Source organism: Denticeps clupeoides, chromosome 13 (assembly GCF_900700375.1).
Source record: "Denticeps clupeoides chromosome 13, fDenClu1.1, whole genome shotgun sequence".
Taxonomy (NCBI): Eukaryota; Metazoa; Chordata; class Actinopteri; order Clupeiformes; family Denticipitidae; genus Denticeps; species Denticeps clupeoides.
This window is the reverse complement of record NC_041719.1, coordinates 14,773,859-14,795,201: the sequence shown is the minus strand read 5'-3', so window position 1 is coordinate 14,795,201 and position 21,343 is coordinate 14,773,859. Positions and strand designations below refer to the sequence as shown.

General features: G+C 41.6%; 1 protein-coding gene across 1 annotated transcript; it reads left to right on the top strand.

Moving 5' to 3' along the window:
• Window positions 1–235: 235 nt before the first annotated feature.
• On the top strand, window positions 236–9,718 carry cth (cystathionase (cystathionine gamma-lyase)). The gene is made up of 12 exons (XM_029001598.1): window positions 236–492; window positions 1,933–2,014; window positions 2,622–2,717; window positions 2,827–2,936; window positions 3,128–3,262; window positions 3,347–3,404; window positions 3,490–3,567; window positions 4,199–4,351; window positions 4,665–4,786; window positions 5,354–5,406; window positions 7,728–7,866; window positions 9,376–9,718. The coding sequence occupies exons 1-12, from the start codon at window positions 319–321 to the stop codon at window positions 9,391–9,393; spliced, it is 1,218 nt and encodes a 405-aa protein (XP_028857431.1). The 5' UTR covers window positions 236–318; the 3' UTR covers window positions 9,394–9,718.
• Window positions 9,719–21,343: the final 11,625 nt, after the last annotated feature.

Sequence of the window (21,343 nt, the reverse complement as noted above, 5' to 3'; positions counted from 1 at the left end):
TGCTAACCACTGTTGCGTCAGAATCTGTAATGTTTTAGTTGATTGCGTCATCCGAGCGCCTTGCTAGAACTCGTCTTCCTTCGCTAAACCCAGTTCGCCGAGAGCGGAGCCTCGGATCCGCCGGCGAGGTCACGTGGGGCCGAACGCCCCCGCCGAAGCACCAATGGCTGTCGCGCTGGGCCTGGGCGGACGCGCCGATTGGTGGAGGCGGGGGAGGCGGGGCCGTCGCGACGCCTTCCAACTCTGGGCTTCGTATAACCCGGGGCGCCTTCGCTGGCGTTTATTACGGCGTCTTCCCGGCTGCTGTCCGACACAATCATGGCTTCTCAAAAGCAGGGCGGGTGCTCGTCCGGCTTCCTCGCCGAATTCAAGTCCTTCGCCACGGAAGCGATCCACGTCGGCCAGGATCCGGAGCAGTGGAAGTCCATGGCCGTGGTGCCACCAATATCTCTGTCAACCACGTTTAAACAACACGGTCCAGGAGACCACGCCGTAAGTCGCTCAGAACAAAAATACCTTTGCGTTCCAAAGGGCTGTTACAGTTTGTTTTTTTACTTCGTTATGCCGAAATGGCGTTTAATTAATTAGCCTTCCGGCTTTTATTGTAGGGAAGCGAGTCGCGTGGCACTGACGCACAGTACAGTACAGTTCACTTTAGCCGCGGTGCTGTAGCCTCGGCGACGATCTGAAGGTATAACGTACAATCAGTGTAATATATGGAACATAAGTCATGCGGTTTGGTTTAATTGGTACTGCGGTGGGCGGTCGTGTCGTGCGTCGCTTTTCTTCGAAACAAGTTTTATGATTCAGCAATAAGCACGACCAAGGGTTACTTTGGGTTCAGAGAGGAAACTTTATCAAGGACACGTACATACTGTGTTATTTGTATGTTTTAATTTGGTGTGTGAGTATACACTGCTGAAAAAAACACGTCCTAGATCTGAATGAACACTATAAATACTTTGTTGTTTACGTAGTTGAATGTGCTGACAACAAATCACACAGAAATGTCACACTCAAAAGTGGAAACACGCACTACAGGCTGATCCAAGTTTGAGCTAATGTCCTTAAAACAAGTCAGTAGTGTGTGTGGCCTCCATGTGCCTGTATGACCTCCCTACAATGCCTGGACATCCTCCTGATGAGGTGGTGGATGGTCTCCTGAGGGATCTCAGGACAGTCCTGTGGTGCAATGTGGAGTTGGTGGATGGAGGAAGATATGATGTCCCAGATGTGCTCAATTGGATTCAGGTCTGGGGAACGGGTGGGTGAAGTGCCTAATGTGCTGTGGACATCGGGCCCTCATTTCACTTCACTTCAGGCATTTCACTTCAAGAGTCTGTTTCTGTTTGTGCAGACACATGCACATTTGTGGCCTGCTGGAGGTCATTTTGCAGGGCTCCTCCTGTTCCTGCTTGTACAAAGGTGGAGGTAGCGGTCCTGCTGCTGGATTGTTGCCCTCCTACGGCCTCCGCCACATCTCCAGATGTACTGGTCTGTCTCCTGGTAGCACCTCCATGCTCTGGACACTACACTGACGGACACAGCAAACCTTCTTGCCACAGCTCGCATTTACGTACCATCCTGGATGAGCTGCACTACCTGAGCCACTTGTGTGGGTTGTAGACTCTGTCTCATGCTGCCACTAGAGTGAAAGCTCTGCCAGCATTCAAAAGTGACCAAAACATCAGCCAGTAAGCATAGGAACTGAGAAGTGGTCTGTGGTCACCACCTGCAGAACCGCGCCTTTATTGGGGACATCTTGCTAATTGTCTATAATTTCCACCTGTTGTCTGTTCCAACAGCATGTGAAATTGATTGTTTATCAGTGTTGTTTCCTTAGTGGACACTTTGATTTCACAGAAGTGTGACTTGACTTGTATAAGTGTCCCCTTTGTTTTTTGTTGTATACATTTGTTTCCTTCTCATCAGGGTTTTGAATACAGTAGGAGTGGAAACCCAACCAGAAATTGCCTGGAGAAAGCAGTTGCAGCATTAGATGGAGCCAAACACTGTAAGTAAATGTGGTGCTAGTAGCCTAGTGGTTAACACACTCGCCTATGAACCAGAAGACCCAGGTTCAAATCACACTTACTTCCATTGTGTCCCTGAGCAAGACACTTAACCCTAAGTGACTCCAGGGGGGCACTGTCCCTGTAACTACTGATTGTAAGTCGCTCTGGAAAAGGGCATCTGATAAATACCATAAATGTAAGTTGTTTATCTTCTCCAGTGGTTTCTTGAAGTGAAGCTATAATCAATGTCAATCATTCACCAAAGATTTAATACTTTATGAGCAATGTTCTGATCTCAGGTGCATTTTATTGCACATCTGCAATCATATTGGCAGTGGTGGTCTTAGAGGTTAAGGAAGCGGCCCCGTAATCAGAAGGTTGCCGATTCGAATCCCGATCCGCCAAGGTGCCACTGAGCAAAGCACCGTCCCCACACACTGCTCCCTGTGTGTGGGAGGCCACGTTTCATTGCTTTACCATGTGCTGTGCATCATAATGACAATCACTTCACTTGTGACAAATTGAAGTTGAAAGTACAGTTGCATGTCTTATGTAAATATCCCACACGATTTTAGTAACAAATATATGGCAAATAAATATGTTCAGGTGTTGCCCTTGCTTCTGGACTGGCTGCCACCATGACCATCACACATTTATTGAAGTCCGGAGATGGAATTGTGTGCATGAATGATGTTTATGGAGGTGAGAGATGATTGTTACCATTCAGATAATCTTGGTAAAGTCGTATAATCGAGCTTTTGTAGCTCGACTGCTGAAAGCAGGGTATAAAAGCGTGGTGCATGGGTTACAGGGACCAACAGATACTTCAGGAAAGTGGCTATGGAACTGGGCTTAGACGTGTCCTTTGCTGACTGCACGAAGCTCGAGCTGCTAAAGGCAGCCCTCAAATCAAATACAAAGGTAAGATGGCTTTCTAATCCAGTTTTACCAGTCCTCTACAGGCAGTTTGGCTATAATCAGTGGTTACACTAAGATGAAAAGTATTTGTTCACGTAACCACCCAGGCCACCCAGACGAATTTTGCATTACACACATGCACACAAGTCACCAAAATGACACAGACCACCTGAATAAAACGTTCTTTTATCCAGTTGGTATGGATTGAAACTCCCACCAATCCCACCATGAAGGTTGTGGATATAAAAGCATGTGCTGCGATCGCGCATGAGCACAGCAAGAACACAATAGTTGTGGTGGACAACACGTTCATGTCTGCATACTTTCAGGTACGGCCTTCCGGTATTCTACATGCTGTAGCTTGTGTCGAACTTCAAGTCTTAGTTTCTGTTTTATCATATTTTGTCCTGTAGCGCCCCCTGGCTCTTGGAGCGGACATGTGCATGTATTCAGCAACAAAATACATGAACGGTAAAGAGTTTCTGCGTTTTTTTTCCTTTAAATTCACACGTTAAAAATGTGATTTTGATCATTACTTTTTTCTCCTGTTTAAAAGGTCATAGTGATGTTGTCATGGGCCTTATCTCTGTAAGCCGTGAAGATTTGTACGAGCGACTGAAGTTTTTTCAGAATGGTAAGTGCTTTTTATTTAGTCTGAGGAGACTTCATAAATCCAACACAACTTGCACGTGCGGTGGTTATACGGTTATGCTCAATTTGTAAATTGGTTGACTGCTCAAAACGAATTTTCCAGTATTAAAGTGCCATAAAACAGTTGCTTATAAAATACACACTAAAGCTCTATCAATATCTGCTGGATCTCACTGGATGCAGTGATTTAAAATAGTACTGAGTAACCGAGCTGAAATGGTGCTTCAGCTCATTCATATTCTGTCCTTGCATGTCGCAAGTGAGGTAAGCATTGGGAATTGACGTGACAAATGGCCTCACATAAAAAAGGACATTTAGCCCATGAAGTGTTCCCACCCTTTTATCTTCAGACTGTGCTTATTAACAAGTGTTAGTGTAGGTCAATCAAATAATGAGCCCCCATGGATATGGTAATTTTACACACACTTGAAGAGCCCTTTCACCAGAGCCCTTTCATTAGCAATTGATTAGAGCCATGAGCCTAACATTATAGTGTTTGAAAGTATTTGTGTTAATTCTTATGTAGCCACTGGATCTGTCTGAGATTTCAACTTGTTTCTTTTTTTTTAATTTTTAAAATGTTATTTCCTATCTCGCCGTATGCGCCTACAAAGCCCTTGGAGCTGTACCATCTCCGTTCGACTGCTACATGTGCAACCGGGGGTTGAAGACCCTTCATCTGCGGATGAAACAGCATTTCAGCAATGCACTGGCAGCAGCAAAGTTTCTGGAAGCAGATCCCAGAGTGGAGAGGGTAATCTTCCCAGGTGAGCGACAATTCATTCATGAATAAAGTTAGAGGGGTTATTTCGTACCCTGGAGAAAAATAGTTTTTGTTTTAATGTAAGTAAAATGTAATTAACAAAGTAAAAACTACCGATTGTAAGTCGGATCTGGATAAGGGCATTGGTTTAATACTGTAAATGTAATGTAAAAATGGACAGAAATGGATGTAGTTGGGCTGAAATGGTCAGGGAGTGTTTGCTTTCTACTTTGTGTTTGTGTAGCATAAGCCCATACTGCCCTTTTGTAGCACTGGAGTAGCCGCAGTGAGTAAAGATTCTGACTGTTTTTCCACAGGGCTGCCATCTCACCCACAGCACGAGCTGGTGAAAAGACAATGCACAGGCTGCCCTGGCATGATCTCATTCTACATCAAGGGCAAACTGGAGCATGCTACAGCCTTCCTTAAAGGCTTGAAGGTAAAGTAGGCACTTTTAAACTATGCAAGTCCATGTGTACATACTACATTTATATGGAAGTAATCATAAACAGCAACAAGGACCATGGGGGGAAATCTATTGGGCTCAAATCATAAAAATACGTCAGTGGAGAAAATTGTGGTTACAGATTTCAAACTTAAAAAACACTATTGTGTTTTGTTATCAAAACCGGCACAAGTACCAAATAGAAATTTACCAGACTGCTAAGCCCCAGTAAATACACTCACTTATTCTAAGTCCATTTAAATGCACAGTGGCATCCACAATGTCATTTTACCTTAGAAGATCATTCATTTTAGTCAGGATATTGCTGTCCTCAGCATTCAGAAGTGCTTCCAATCAGGTTTCCTAAAGCAATCATTCTACAGCCCAGTATAATCGACATGGGTGTTCTGTGCTATTATCCAAACAAGGGAAAAATGTCAGAAGGTTACTGTGCATTAAACATATGGGGAGTCCTATGGGTGGAATGCATTGATTTCTTGCACATATAACTAAAAGCTCCTTGAATATTTAATGTCTTAATGTAACTATGTTACATTTCAGTTATTTACACTCGCCGAGAGCCTTGGGGGCTACGAGAGTCTGGCTGAGCATCCGTGAGTATCACATGAATTGGTAGTAGATCTCAGTCCCATCCCTCAAGAAATCAGAAGTGATTTTGTTTTTGCCACACAGTCATGCACACAATTTCACCATACTTCCATAGAGTTCATTTCTCAATAGTAAATATAGTTTTGAAACACCATAGCGCTTTGGTCATTTAATGATTTATTATTTATTTGTTAGAAAAATTTATTTAGACAGCATTACACCAGGCCTAGTAAAAGTATTCATTAACATGAATCTCACACAAGGGCCAATGAGAATCGCTCCGCTTCACAGGCTTCTATAAACACCAGACCAACGTGCCACTGTCATCAGTGTCACCTCTGTGCTATGGATTGTTGCGCTGTGGAACTTAATAAATAGATGAGTGGGTGAATGACGATCTGATGGCAGATGGTAACTAATAGGGCAAGGATTGCAGGCAGCTTTTTGAGTGGCTGGTAAGTGTTTTCCGATTTTTGTCAGAATAAAACAAGAGGCATTTGCCAGTTCCAGGAAAGCAGTGAAATTTCAGACAACCTGGTGATTGAATCTCCTATCTGCATTTTGGAAAGGGTTTCTCTCTCTCTCTCTATCTGTCTCTCTCTCTTTCAAAAAGCACTTCATCCACAACACACAATACAGGAGTCTCTAGTCACATTGGACAGGCCTTGCTCTGCACGGCAAATCTGGGGGTGGATGAAATGCCACTGTGGTTTTCTGGTTTTGTGCTTAATGTACAAGGACAGGAAAGTCCCGCAGAGGAAAGCGAAAAAAATTTCACGGAGACATGGATACCTGTCTCAGTAGACTGCTTCCCAGCTTACAAGCGACACATCTGTCACTCAATTACGCACCCCCCCCAAAGGTGTGCTGATGACAAGAAAGGAAGGGTCTCTCCGATGCCAGAGAGCCATGAGAAATGTCTGTGAAAACCATCATCCATAATAACCTCAGGCATTAAACTCAACAAGCTGAGACATGTTCTGTCCAAATGTCCCCTGAGGAAAAGAGGACGGTGCCACTGTAATGACGCAATTTGCCCCTCTGACACTGTACCAAAAGCAAAGAAATGGAATCTGTTGTGAGGGGCCTGCACCCCCCCCCCCCCCCATCTCATGTGTTATTGTATCACATCATTTCAGAGTTTTTTTAACGATACTGATGTCCTTCCAAAGAAACAGACTCTCCGAATTTCAAAGATTGCCCATTTCATCCATCAGTTGCATCAGGCGGTGTGCTAACCAGAAAACGGAGGATATATATATATTAGGACATAAAAATGTAGCACCGTGAAAGTGACATCATGGATGAAAGCGTCTGTAGATGAGAGAAGCCGGTGCCAGAAGGCTTTGTTCCAGCAGCATTTCATCCCTGTAATACAGCCACAGACTGATGGGGTTGAGCCAGTTTCTGATCAAATGGTGGTGTAATCAGTGCGAAGTCACAAGCTGGGATAAAACTGGGATGGGGAATTGATTGTCTTGGTCATTTTAAGCACTTTGTGGTGTTTTACTAAAAAAAATTAAAGTTACAGTTGATCTTTTAGTATGTAAACAAAAGTCCAACATCTTTGTGTTCACCATTATGAATGAATACATCTTCTCTTATTCAGGTTTCATAGTCCTACCACTGCCTTTCTTGGAGATATTCATATATTAGGTGTTTGTTTATGGTCAAAAAAACTAATTTCACACTTATTTTTTGTAGAAGACTTGGTTAATCACTGTGTTTGTTTGAACACTAAGTATATAAATACAAATATTTGCCTGGTATCTATTTACATATTTGCCAGCCATGGTAGTGATGCATGTGTCTCATACCCTACGCTATATATGTTAAACTTTATATAGTATTAAAAAAATTTCCTTTTGGCAAAAAGTGCAGTGTGTCCAAAACATCAGTGGAAAGTACTTTGTTTCATTTGAGCCGCGCTTTTATCAGGACTCGTATCATATTTCCCTCTTCAAATCCAGCCACTATTTATTGAAAGCCCCCGATTCTTAATGCAGTTACAGGTTAAACGCACACACCTCTGTCCAGTAGGGGGCATCGGTGATTCAGAAAGCCGTGGGCACTAGTGTTCAAGCCGTCTAAATGATTTTACATCCCACTGATCAGCAAAAACCCCACAGAGGCTTTTCACAGGTTATACTATGTTGAAATTCAAAGACCGTCGACTTGAAAAGGCGTGGCGCTTTCAGATCATTTCCCTTTACTAAATAAAAAGATGTGCTTTTGTACTGGTGTTTTTAAATCAATGTGCTAGGATCTACTTATTAGACCTTGATGTGAGGTTCACATAAGTCTCTTTTGTGCTCTTCCCACCCAGAGCAATCATGACCCACGCATCTGTACCGGAGAATGAGAGGGCGGAGCTGGGCATCTCCGACACGCTCATCCGTTTGTCTGTGGGGCTGGAGGACGAGCAGGACATTATCCAGGACCTGGACCAGGCTCTAGCAGCTGCTGTAAGACCTCTTTCTCTCAGATACACACACACACACACACACAAGTGCTGTACTTGCACATTTTCCCACACCTACGCATACAATTATATACAAATTTAAAAACCATGGCCTGGATTCTTGCCCCCTCCCAGCCTTTCATGCTTGTTAATGATTAATTTTTCTGCAAATGGTCCCAACGGCTAGTCTCAATGGAACCAAGGTCATCTCCTGTACAGGGATATTAAGTGTTGCCATGAGACCATCTGTGCTGCATGGATCTTTGCATACATGCATCCTGATTTATTCAGTACGGAGTAGTAGGAAGATCAGGGCTGTACCAGTTGCTTTCACCTGTGTGCATGAAAACTAGCTTATGGGGTCACCTCCATTAAATAGGACCCGTCGAAAAAAATGAAGACGGATAGTCTGGTTATAAGCTGACAGTTAGGGAGTGTATGAAGTGTTCGAGGCTGTGGCAAACCCGCCTACTACACACAGTAGTTTCCGCTGTGCATATTCCCAGGGGGCTGCATGAGGTCAGTATGAAACAGGCACGTGCCTGTTATTTGAGCAGAATCCATTTTCAAGATCCCATGAGGTTTCCCCCAGCCTTAAATTCCAATCCAGGTTTTTCTTTTCTTTATTACGTTTTTAAATGTGTCTGTTTTTGGTTTTATTTTTATTTTTTTTTGCTGACCAACCGTCTTCTCTTAAAATCCACGTGGCTCCTGGGGATAGGGAACCCTTATTGGTCCTCATAAAACAACATCTTTTCATTCTTCAGCCCCTAGCATTAATTTTTTTTAAAACCCATCTGTCTGGTCAGCCCTTGAATAGCTCTGAATCTGATATCAGGGAGGTTGTTTTAAGGTTGAGAAATCAGCTGGATTTGATGGAATGTTTTCTCCAGTCCCGTCCTTCAGACACCCCAGGGTGTTTAGGCAATTGAATGGAGTATTGGCCATCCCAAAATGGTTTTCCTTCAGAAGATATGGCGCTCTAAAAACATCCGCCGAATTCACTCATCATATTCGGTCCCAATCTGTGGCCAACAATGTGATCAATAACTGGATGTGCACCTCAAGTCCCAGGGCCTGGTTTGATTGCTGGTGTGGTTTTAATGTGCAATCAGACCAGCGTTTAAAAGGAAAAATTCCATTAGGTTTCCTGGCACACATTTTTTTTTAAGAGTTTATGGGCTGTGGCTCTGTCCTCTGCTGAAAACGAGAGGTTAATCACCTGCAGCTCGGCGAGGTTAAGTCGTGTCAGGGATTTTGTTATTGCAGAATATGCTAATATGCTGGCTTTCCATGCGCACTCTCACTGTGGCAGAGTGGAAACCGCTCCTCTGCTGGACTGCCACTTCACTCTCCCAGCCATAGCCTTCAGGTTCACAGCAGAGTGGAGAGTTGTAGTAATGATGCTGCGGCCTTATTCCAGACTGGAAAATAGAAAATTATGCGCTGCCTTAGGACAGTATTTTGCAATTTTTGGATAATGAAAATGGAACCCTTTTTGTCTTTGTTACAGCATCCAAACAAAAAATGAGCATCAGACAGCGGAGAGCGGCCTGCAACGTGGTCATGGACTTTCTGCAACATGGACTTTCTGCGCTTTACATTTCACGTGTGCAAAGGAGATTGACCACAAAATCCAACAATAAGGGAACAGTGCCATTTTAACATTTGCTTGTTTTAGGGATTTTTAATTAATTCTCTGTTGCATAATAATCATGAAAATTAACTTTCAGCCATCTTTATTTATCTTTTGGGGGTGGTTTTAAGAAATCGATGAACATGTGATTTTGAGGTACCAAAACAGGTTGTTTTTGTGCAGAGAGCTTTATTAAAGGCTATGGGGTGTCATTGCAGGATTTCATGATGTCGAATGTTTTTTTTTTTTTTGAAAATCTGATGGTGTTCTCTAAAATGTTCCGAGGAGCTTTTGTGCCATGATTCTATGGCTATGCTTTTGAGCTGGTCTTAAAACCTTACTGCTACTCTTTTTGTCTGTAGCCTTGACCCCAGCCACTTGTGTCTACAAACAGGACCGGGAATGACATATGTAGCCCACACCTTAAAATCTATGTAGGTTGACCATGCCAGATAAATAGTCTGACATGTTTAATGAGGCAGACAGAGTATGGTCACATCATCAATACTGTTCATGTTAAGATTGAATGATCCTCATGCTTTGTGCAGAGCTAATTACACTGAGCTAGTTGTCACTGGTAATTAGGTTTGTATGAATTACCACATTAAGGATAGTCAATTTTTTTTATCAATATACTCTAACAATACCTTTCATAACACCTTGTTGGTGTAAAATGAAGAAAGTAAAACAGCTGTGATGCAAATATAAAAAAACTGGCATATCTTTTTCAGGAATCGCTGAGGATGTTAAAAATAGAACAAACTAGACTGATTCACAACCCAATTGCTATCAATTAGATGCACAGATGTAATGTGTATGTTAATAGAAACTTACTCACTATTCATTACACTCATTCTTAAACAGAAGGAGCCCATCCTGAAAAACCGGGGCCTGCAATCTCACTTCAGTACACATACACACGCAGAGAATCTACAGTTGAAAAATTAATATAGTACTTAAGGAAACCCGCTCACAAAGCCTGAATTATAACTCACGGTATCTGCCGCACCACCTTGTAGTATAGGTGAAAGTGGCATAGGTTTCTTCTAATGTGACAGTACCTAGATGTTGCACACTGTGTGTATGTGTGGTTCAGGAGGAAGACATGTTGATACCTCGGCTGCAGTTTAAATGCAAGCAGATGAAGACTGTGGTTTGTGCCGAACTGAAAAACGCACCACAATTAAAATGTCAATAGGCTTACTGCAAATTTCTTACATGAATAGCATACCATTACACATTAGTAGAAGCTAGAAAAATTGCAAGGACATAAATAGCTTCACACAGTATACTATAGCCTTCATACCCCAGGTGAAGTCCCACTCTGATGTTGCTTTTTCATATAGTCAAAGTATGAAATTGAACTCGCAGGTTTTATGCAGTGAGATATTAGCACTTCTGCACTAAACATGACTCTCTCCCTCCACATTCTCATTATACCTTGCGGCATACATAGCATTAGAAATTATGAGGACTGCTAGTTTGTAGTGGTACAATCATTTCCAACTTACTGTTACTAAAGAGAGATGGATGGAAAAAAGAACTTGGACCCCACAATTAGTCATCAGAGGAAATTACTGAAATGTTTCAAATAAATCCGAGAATGTCACAGCCCAAAGCAGCAGCACCACATGTCAAACCAACAGAGAACTATTTGCACCATTATTGGAACATTGCTCAATATGATTCTGTGAATTTATGACCAGCGACAAACAGAGGCTGGACTTCTATGTGTACAAACATGTTCCTAAGAGTCATAAATTAGCTAAGCATCATAATGAAGAATGGTATGGCACCAAAAAAACGGCTGATTAGTGTTGAGTTCAGCCTGGAAATGAATGATTCGACCAACCTGGCAACATGGATGTGTGAACAGTTGTTGGTTCCATTCAATAGTTCATGTCTCCTAAATGATTTATACATAAGTGTCCCACATCTTGAGGCTGGTTGACATCCCATTAAAGCAGTTTCAGGTGGCCGCGTATTGGATTACCCCGTGGTGTTTCCTGAAATTGAACATGTAGAGCAACAGCACATGTGAGGTTTCAGTGTGCGTGGTAGATAGGCGGTGGATGATACAATTAGTTGCTTTTGCAAATGTAGGAAAAATTGCAACATATTGATTCTTCATGAAATTTTTGAATCCATAATCCATTTTATCCATTTGTAACAAGCCAGTTAAATCAGATCCAATTCTGACTGTCATTTTTTTGTAAGTGTTGTAATCTGGTTTACACAGGAGGGCAGCAAGTACAGAGTCTTTGTTAAAAACTCAGGACATTCATTAACTAAATGACTAAAGGAATATGACATATCATTTCAGAGTAATATCTTCCTCAAATGTTCACTGGATCTTGGTTTAGAACACAGGCACATAACATTTCCTTAGCAGGTAAGGAAATGACTGTGTGGCAGTGGTTGGCCTAGCAGGTAAGGAGACAGACTCGTTAGCGGAAGGTTGTCGGTTCGAATCCCAAACTGTCAAGGTAGCACTGAGGTCCTCTTGGACAAGGTACACTGCTCCCCGGGCGCCATTCACGGTTGCCCACTGCTCACTAAGGGTGATGGTTAAAAGCAGAGGACACATTTCGTTGCGTGCACATTGTGCTGTATTTCCCAATGACAATCACCTCAGATAAGAAAAAAAAAGCACAAATCTGGAAAAAATATCATTATGGGTTTATCAGTGTCCTGGTGAAATGTCTGTCCAACTGCCCAACTTTTGTGAATTTGTAGCTTTTTGTCTCTGGTTTTTGTGTAGTTTTACATAATTAAAGTTTTGTTAATGTGAACAAATAGCCAGTCCTCCACATCCTCATCAAGTTACATTAGCAAACAAATACAGTGTACCTTTTGCTACTGTAAAAAAGGTACTTTTTGAATACAAAATGATTGAATTTATTTTCATGTCCTTTCTTTTTAGACTTTGTGCCTATTCAGTTTAACAATGCCTGCATAAAATTCTGCTTACTTTTGCAAATATAATTACTGATGAGATTTATATCCCCAAATAATACATTGATTTTATAATCCACAGAAATTGCTTTTAAAAAAATCGTCTGGACATTAGTAGATTGAAGCATGCAACAAAATGGGTCTTTGCTCAGATGAGATGTGTGTAATATGATGCTGGAAATGGCCTTTAATGGAAAAATTGGAGTTTTGACATCATCAGATATGTGTTAATGTTTTTTCAATAACCACATGGCGAAAGAGATCATGCAATTCGGTAATGCAGCAAACTGGTAAACCTATCACACACACACACACACACACACACATAGGACAATGCATTTCAGACACAATGCATGCTAATAACAAAATCACGGCTGCCCTCTGGACTCTTTATGCCATTATCTCCGAGTGAAGGAAATTGTCTCTTTGGCACATGGGACAATATAGCGCAGCACATAAAATGGAGCACATGTAAACAGCATTATTTACACTGAATTGCTGTTGTCATGATTTATGGATGATGAGGAGGATTTATCAAGTTGTTGTTGGGAGCTTGGCACTAGTCCTGACTGCTTCAAAACCTGCTGTGTGGAAGGGCTGTCTAAACTGAATGTAGAATAAATGTGGTCATTATTCACTGGTGATTGCTGTTATGTAACGGCTGTCTTTCGTGTGATGGTGAAGTGCTCCTTGACTACACAAATCAAACTGGCAAGTTGTGTTTGTCCTTTGCCCTTGTTACATCACAAAGGAAAACACAAATGGAAGGATAATGCATCATCTAACCTAAGTGCCTGGGTACATTTAACTATAGAGACACAATTAAATGCAGCCCTTGCCATGTCTGTGGGTTTTTCATAAAACAGCATTAAGGAAAATCCTAAATTGCATTTTGATTTAAAAACAGGGATTTATTTTTTTCTCTGCCCTCCATTTGGCAATGCAGGCATACGTTTGATTGTTCTGTACCTTCGGTACCTTTTGAGCACAAACCAATGACAGCAGGTCATAGAATCTAATGTAAAGCAGTTGCATTCAGATCCAGAATAATGGGATCTGATGCAGTGAGCTGGCACCTCGCCCAGGCTGGGTCTGCACCCTGTGCCCAGTGCCTCTAGAATTGGCTCCGGCACCCGTGATCCTACTGTGGATTAAGTGGTTGTTAAACGTGAGCGAGTGGGTACGAGGGGATCGGATCTATAATGTGCATGTGCTTGAGCTCTCAAATAATTTCCCAAAGGTTCATAAAATATATAGGCACTGTACAAACAACTGCAGAAGCAAGTTTTTTTATGCAAGTTGATGCACAAGTAGCTATTAGGTGGAGCTATCTCAATGGCAAAATGTGTCTAACTGGGGGTAAAAAATATACACAACTGATATCCATTTTATCTCAAAGCAGTGGCGCCTGGTTAAGGTTAGTGGAAGTATGCTGGAAAGGACATTATATTTCCCCACTGGGAAAATGTAGGCTGCTGGCTACAACATACATCACCCTGACAGCAGTCATTAACTTTTCTCGCAGAGCTTAATTGCTAGTAGTATACCACACGGTTTTCAAACAAATGGAAACATTTCAAATATTCGCTCAACAAAATAACATCATGCTAGTTTATTTCATGCATTATAAAAGATTCCATGGAGCTGAACTTTTCCAGTTTTTTAAACAATTCCTCATTCCACAGGAAAGCCAGCAAATGCTGCTAACAGGATGTTATAGATCACTATTCGAACCAATATCCCACGATGGATGTAATGTAATGAGTGCCAGTACTACTGACTCTGATCTTGCGTTTTTTTCCCGAACGTACCTGTACATCATAGCGGCTGTAGGAGAATGAAGGGCAACGCTCTAATGGTGAAATGCTTCCCTTCTATTACATCAAGCACAGCATAGCGGTCAAGATTATGCACTTAAAGCAATATGCCAAGAAGCCAGCCAAGTCCCAGTTACACTAGAGCCAGTCAGGGATTAATTAAGAGAGCTTGTAGCCAAATATCCGAATGATTTCATGTAACTATATATATCGATTGCTCCTCTCCCACTGCCATGCAGATCTGTTTAGCTAAGATTTATATCACCATCCCACTAGACGTCGGCTGGCCTCAGTGAAACGATGTGGATGCAGGTGCCAGCCAATTGAGTCAGTTCCAGTTCAGTCAAAATCAATAAGAAAACTGTGGAGATGAGCCATTTTTGTTCTACCTGAAAGTAGCATACTTTTAGATGTTCAATCAGCTTTCATATCAGCTCTGGAATAGAGATCAAATCTGACAAAGACTAAAAGAACAAGATCCGTGGCCCAAGGGGTTCATTAATAGTGGTTCATTAATATGTACACATTGAACTAAAATACTTGGTAGTTATTCTTAAAGAAAGTTCAAAAGTGCACCGTCCACTCAGCAGCAAGCTGCTGCATGTCTACAAGCACTCTTGTCACTTGTTGTTTGAGGGAGTGGAAATCTCGCCAGGCCCCCTGCAAGGCCATCTGGAGGTGAAACACAGAATGTTTTTCAGCGAGGCACCCAGCATGCCAAAACCAGGCAGCAATGGACACGTTGAAACAAAACAGTGTTCGATAAAATGCAAGAACACCTAACAGTGTGGGACAAAATAGAAGCAAACGATATTTATTGCAAAACCAATAAACACACCAACTCCCAAATATGGCCAATGTCAAATGTAGCAAGGTTATCATGAATTATATACAGGAAGCATTTATTTGCAGAAACAAAGAACGTAAGTACATTTTCGATTGCAAGAGTGGGCTTTCCTACAGTTAATTGGCGGCCTAGTGGATTCAAAGGGTTGCGGGTTCAAATCCGGAACCGTCAAAGGTGCCACATCACCACACACTGCTTACTAAGGGTCTTGGATTAAATGCAGGACATTTATGTTTGCACCAAAAACAATCACTTTTACATTGATTAGGCCGAGCACAGTTGTATGTAAGATCATTTTTGTGGATGTGTTAATTACCTGTGTTCAATCTTTTGCTTACAGAGTAAATTATGTGTAAAAGTAAAAGGGTAAAAGTGAGTTGGACGTCGTCTAATTTAATTCACTGCTGGGGATTGGTAAAAAACAAAGTAATATGTACAGTCCTCGCTGTACTATGGTAATACCAGTGCTCCACACATTCATCATAAATGGTTTAATTAAACTGCTGCCAAAGCCATTTGTTCCGCAATATATTAGTGTCCAAATGGAGCTTTGGGTCTTTTTTATTATTTAGTTAAACAACTCAATAAAACCACCAATGAATAACAAGCATCATATTTCTGCTGGCTGTCAAAACAATAACAATGTCCAGTGTTTAGAATATGACATTGTTGATTTATGGACACACCCATTTAAAATGGTCACCAGGTTGTGAGTAATATAATAATAATTTTCATGATCAATTGTACAGTGAAATAATGGCACAGAAGGAATCTTGAGGCAATGACAAAGAATTCCGAAAAACTAGATTTTCACCCACCAATATTTATATTTTGTTGCCACAGGGTGCAACCCCCTACACAATTGGTCCATCTGCAGCAGAGCAATTAAATTCAGCAAATGAATAAACATTCCGTAATTGATTATGTTAAGCATGGTCCATTCCTTGGATCAATGGGGCACAAAATCAATTTGAAACGATTTCCCAATTTAAATGGAACAAACCGAACGCACCAGACGCAGATATAAAACCAGAGGGGCTAGGAACAGTAATGAATGCCAGAGCTAATTTTGTTAGCACAAACCTCCTGTATCGATCATTCTAGAATATTTATAGACCAGCACCATCATCCACCCAATGACAAACAATAAGAGGAAGGCGCATCCTAATCATGAGGAAGGTTGATTTTTGAAGAAAAAAAAAGAAGGTGTTTGCAGTACAGGACGTTGGGTAAAAAATGAGTAGGAACCCAGCTTTATACATGAAACTGTTAAAACATTATGTTCACCTACTAAGAGTATAGTCATTTCTTTACAGCCTTTCTGCTGTGCCATTTATTTTCATGTTAAAGCCAAGCAAGGAAAGGCTCTTCATAAAAAGCACATGAGAAATGGCTAATAAAAATGACGGATAGTGTTTTGCTTCTTAAGTGTTTTGAAGCTTCTCTCTCTGATCCATTCTCTGCTTTGCTCACCTTTTACTACAAATTGATGCTTTATTATCGGACTCACCTCTCGGGTCTTAAGAATATTCCATGATCAATGTATTTTTTACAGTGGATTTAAAAGCACAATTTTGGCGTCACTGTCTGTGATTTACGTCTAACAAGACAGGATCGAGACACGTTGACTCTGTGCACTGTGTGCATTGTCTCCTTCCGCATGCATCATATTTTACCTGTAATGCACTCCAGCGTCTACTGAGTTTGCCGTGCCATTTTGGAAAGATAAAGAAGTGCGCTTCGCTACACATATTAACTTTGCCCCTCTAAGAGTGAAGGGTTTATGAACCTTTTTGTATTAGCTGCCATACAGTGACTCAGCGGGTGACTTTATAGGTCTTCTTGCCACTTCTTTCCAGGCCCAGTCATGATTTTGTATTAGGGCAAACAAAGAAGCTTGCTGTGGGCTTCCATTAAAAAGATTTCATATCTGAAGGACATTCATTTCTAATACAGCAACAACAACATATTTCTATGCCACTGAACCACAGCTGTGCTCACATGAAGATCTGATTCAAATTTGACGTTTCCTGTTGTTAGTGACATTAAGCAGCAATTCGATACTTAATGCATTACATGAAATCACATTAATACCCACTTTTATGAGCCTGGGCAAAAACGTTTGAACTGGTTGGTCACAGAACCAATAACTCTGTGATTCACTAATTCTAGTCATATAACGGCATTAACACAATTGTCAATGTCACTGCAACTACATCCACTGTGACCCTATGTTTAAAGGACAGAACTCACCTTCAGACAGACAAGGTAGGCTCAGACACAAGGAACCTTTCCCCTCCTGCTTTAATCACACAAGATATAAGATCAATTTCTTTAATAGCCAAGCAAAACAGTGTGAGCAGCAAGGCACTGTGCCAGTGATATTGTGAATGGATCGCCTACCGTCAGCACCACCCAGCCCAAAGAAAGCAGCTATTATAATGGTGTCAAAAGTACAAGCACTTCAAGCCTACTGAAGGTGTCCAAGGGTGAAGAAGGTCTGAATGGATAATGATTGGATTGAAGCCCTGAAGATGGGGCTTTTTACAGTTTCAACAACCCATGAAACCAATTAAGTAGGATACTGAAAATGTTAAAAAAAAAAGAAGTTCGGTGTCCCAACAAATTATTATAAGCTCAAAAATGGTCCATTGTGGTTGTGTGGCCACAAGAACACCCCCAGCTAGTGAACTTCATTTGGAAACACTCTACATAGCACTGTGGAGCATTAGGAAATGGTCATGTGGTCTAATGAGATCAGATTTTACCTATTCCACAGGGTGAAAATGAAAGTGCATGAGGCAATGAATCTATTATGCATAGTGCCCACTGTACAAGCCTCTGGAGTACATTTTATGATCTGAGGTTTCTTCAGTTGTTCAGGTCATGGCTGAACATGTCTTAATCTTCTGTATTCCATGGCTGAAAGTGTGAAAGAGAGCTTCAGGGAGCCTGATGAATAATTTCCTTGCACGAACTGGCCCTTGGGTTAATGACCTCACAAAGAAAAGGAGACAAGGACACTGGAGCTGTGATGCAGAACAACAACAACAACATTTATTTCTTATATAGCCCATAATCACATGCAGTATGTCTCAATGGGCTTTGACAGGCCCTACACTTGACCCTTCTGCACACAAATCTCCGCAAAAAAACTTGAGGAAAGAGAAAAAAAAGGAACCACTGAGAAAGAGTGATATAGACAGGGACCCCCTTCCAGGCTAGAGTGAGCCTGCAATTGGTGTCAGTGCAGGGTTGGTGATGGTTTGTCCAAGAAAAGAAAAAAAAAGTCCAAAGTGCAGTATAGAGCATCTGTCCATGTTTGGAGGTACTGGACAGTGCAGAGTAGGTTTTGTCCAACGTCATAGTGCACATTACATCTCCATTATAATGGTACTTGTCTATTTGAAGATCCCTAACGCTTTAGTTGTTACAGTGGTGGTGGCTGTGGTGATCCTCCGGTTCGTTTCATGCTGAGTTGTCTCATCACAGTTTATTGCCAGGGACCAGGTTCCATCTAGTGGTCTTTTGATTGGACTCTTTTGGAGTTTGTTGTTGGAGATTGGTGATTTTTTTAGTTCTTCTTCAACCTGGACATATTCTGGAACATGAATGTAGAGTCAATTACTTACATTAATAGAACTCAACATTTTACTTTTGTGTAGAAGGTGTATGTACATATTTATGTTTACTTATCAGGCATAATATTTACTTGAATGCAGACTTGATTCTACATTCGTCTGATTGGATTAAGAAATTCACAGGACTTCACTGGTTTGAAAGAGTTTACAACAGTACTTTTTCTGCAAATAATTTAAGGGGTACAGTGTCCATGGGCATACACGATTGATCTATAAGTATTAAACAAATAGCAGAATGAAGCAGAAGAAGCAATAGGATGAGAAGATAGGACAACATACTTAATTTGCATTCAGTGCTGTGTCTTCTCTCTCTTCCCCCTAAAAGCACAACAGATACAGATAACTTGCTGCCAAATTCTCTGTGTGAAGATGACCCAGTGTAAATAATTCAGACACTAAAATGTTTTCACTGAAAGGATTCGCTGGTGTCCACTTTTAGAATTTTTGAACAGTCATATCACAATGATCAAACATGTCTTTCAAAAGATGAACATCTGCTGTTAAATGTGAAAGAAACATTACTAACAGTAGGAAAAAAACTTTTGCCAAAACCTTTGTGTGGCCAACCAGACCAGTTGAGTCACTGTGGCAACCAATGATGGGAGCAGCTGAAAGGAGACAACAACAATGAAGATAATATCAATGTATTCAATAAAACAGACCTGCTACAACAACATACTGACATAGCTGTTATACACACAAACACACACACACACACACACACACACACGTGTATTTACATAAATACATAAATACATACATGTTTACTGCTCAAAAAAATAAAGGAGACACTTGATCAACACAACGTATAATGTTCTAGTCACTTTTGAATGTTGGCGGTGCTTTAACTCTAGTGGTAGCATGAGACAGAGTCTACAACCCACACAAGTGGCTCAGGTAGGGCAGCTCATCCAGGATGGCACATCAATGCGAGCTGTGGCAAGAAGGTTTGCTGTGTCTGTTAGTGTAGTGTCCAGAGCATGGAGGTGCAACCAGAAGACAGGCCAGTACATCATGAGACGTGGAGGAGGCCAGCAGCAGGACCGCTACCTCCGCCTTTGTACAAGAAGGAACAGGAGGAGCCCTGCCAGAGCCCTGCAAAATGATCTCCAGCAGGCCAGAAATGTGCATGTGTCTGCTCAAATGGTCAGAAACCGACTCCATGAGGGTGGTACGAGAGCCTGACGCCACTGGCGCCCTGTGCTCTTCACAGAAGAAAACAGGTTCACACTGAGCACATGTGACAAAGGTAACAGAGTCTGGAGAAGCTTTGGAGAACATTCTGCTGCCTGCAACATGCTCCAGCATTATCGGTTTGGCAGTGGGTCAGTAATGGTTGCATTTCTTTGGGCGGCCGTACAGCCTTCCATGTGCTCACCAGAGGTAGCCTGACTGCCATAAGCTACTGAGATGAGATCCTCAGACACCTTGTGAGACCATATGCTGGTGCGGTTGGTCCTTGGTTCCTCCTAATGCAAGGCAACGATAGACCCCATGTGGCTGGAGTGTCCCAGCAGTTCCTGCAAGATGAAGGCACTGGCCTTCCCGTTCCCCAGACCTGAATCCAATTGAGCACATCTGGGACATAATGTCATGCTCTTGTTGCATTAGGTAAAAAGACATGACGTGCAAAGGGGCAAACGCTCATCGAGAGAATGCCAAGAGTGTGCAAAGCAGTAATCAGAGCAAAGGGGCGGCTATTTTGAAGAAACTAGAATATAAAATATGTTTTCATTCATAGTTTTGATGCCTTCAGTGAGAACGTAAATGGTCATGAACAAAAATTTAAAATTATGAGAAGGTGTGTCCAAACTTTTGGCCTGTACTGTAGGTCAACATGTTATTGTAGCAGGCCTTCATTTGATCAAATTAGTTGATATTTATTTGATGGAACATCTCTAGGTGTTTACATTTCTAGATGTCTGACCACGTTTAACTTGACTTCCGGCATTTCTTTTATTTTTTATTACTTATTAGCATGGGAAATGGGAATGTGGGAGAATGTCAACTGAACAGAGTATACTATGATAAGAAAAAAACCTTGATAATTCATTGAAACTCAGCCATTTAACTGTTATTAACCATTAATTAATGTATGATTTTTTTCCCCATCTGGAACAGCCACAGTTCAGGTTTGTCACTTTCACTGAGATAGCTGAAACAGATCAGATCAGTACCACAGGGTGTTTAACTGGGATCATCCATCACCCTATCCTGGACAGCTAAAAATGGCACCATTTTTTTCATCCTTAAAGGGAATAGAAATATATTCCTCATTCCACTGTCTCCTTCCATTGTATACCATTGTAGCTTTTCAGAGTGACCTCCAACCCCCTCCATCCAGCTAAAGCGAGTCTCTTACACTGTGTGGCTTCCTCTAAGGAAAATAAAGACTGATGTGACCTTTATCAAAAGAGAGCAGTAACACCCCACTGAGAGTTCTGAACCATGATGCTGTCAGCCAGGTGGTTTCTCCTGCAGCTTCTCAGTAGGATTAATAATGCCCAAAACACTGAAGGCATGAATGATACATAAACTCACACCAAACAACAACAAAGTGCCTGTCCATGAACATGGAGCATGCA

Coding starts and splice junctions, on each gene's coding strand:
- cth (XM_029001598.1), top strand. CDS start 319: ATGGCTTCTCAAAAGCAGGGCGGGTGCTCGTCCGGCTTCCTCGCCGAA. Junction 3,263..3,346: donor TCATGTCTGCATACTTTCAG/GTACGGCCTTCC, acceptor TTTGTCCTGTAG/CGCCCCCTGGCTCTTGGAGC. Junction 3,405..3,489: donor AGCAACAAAATACATGAACG/GTAAAGAGTTTC, acceptor CCTGTTTAAAAG/GTCATAGTGATGTTGTCATG.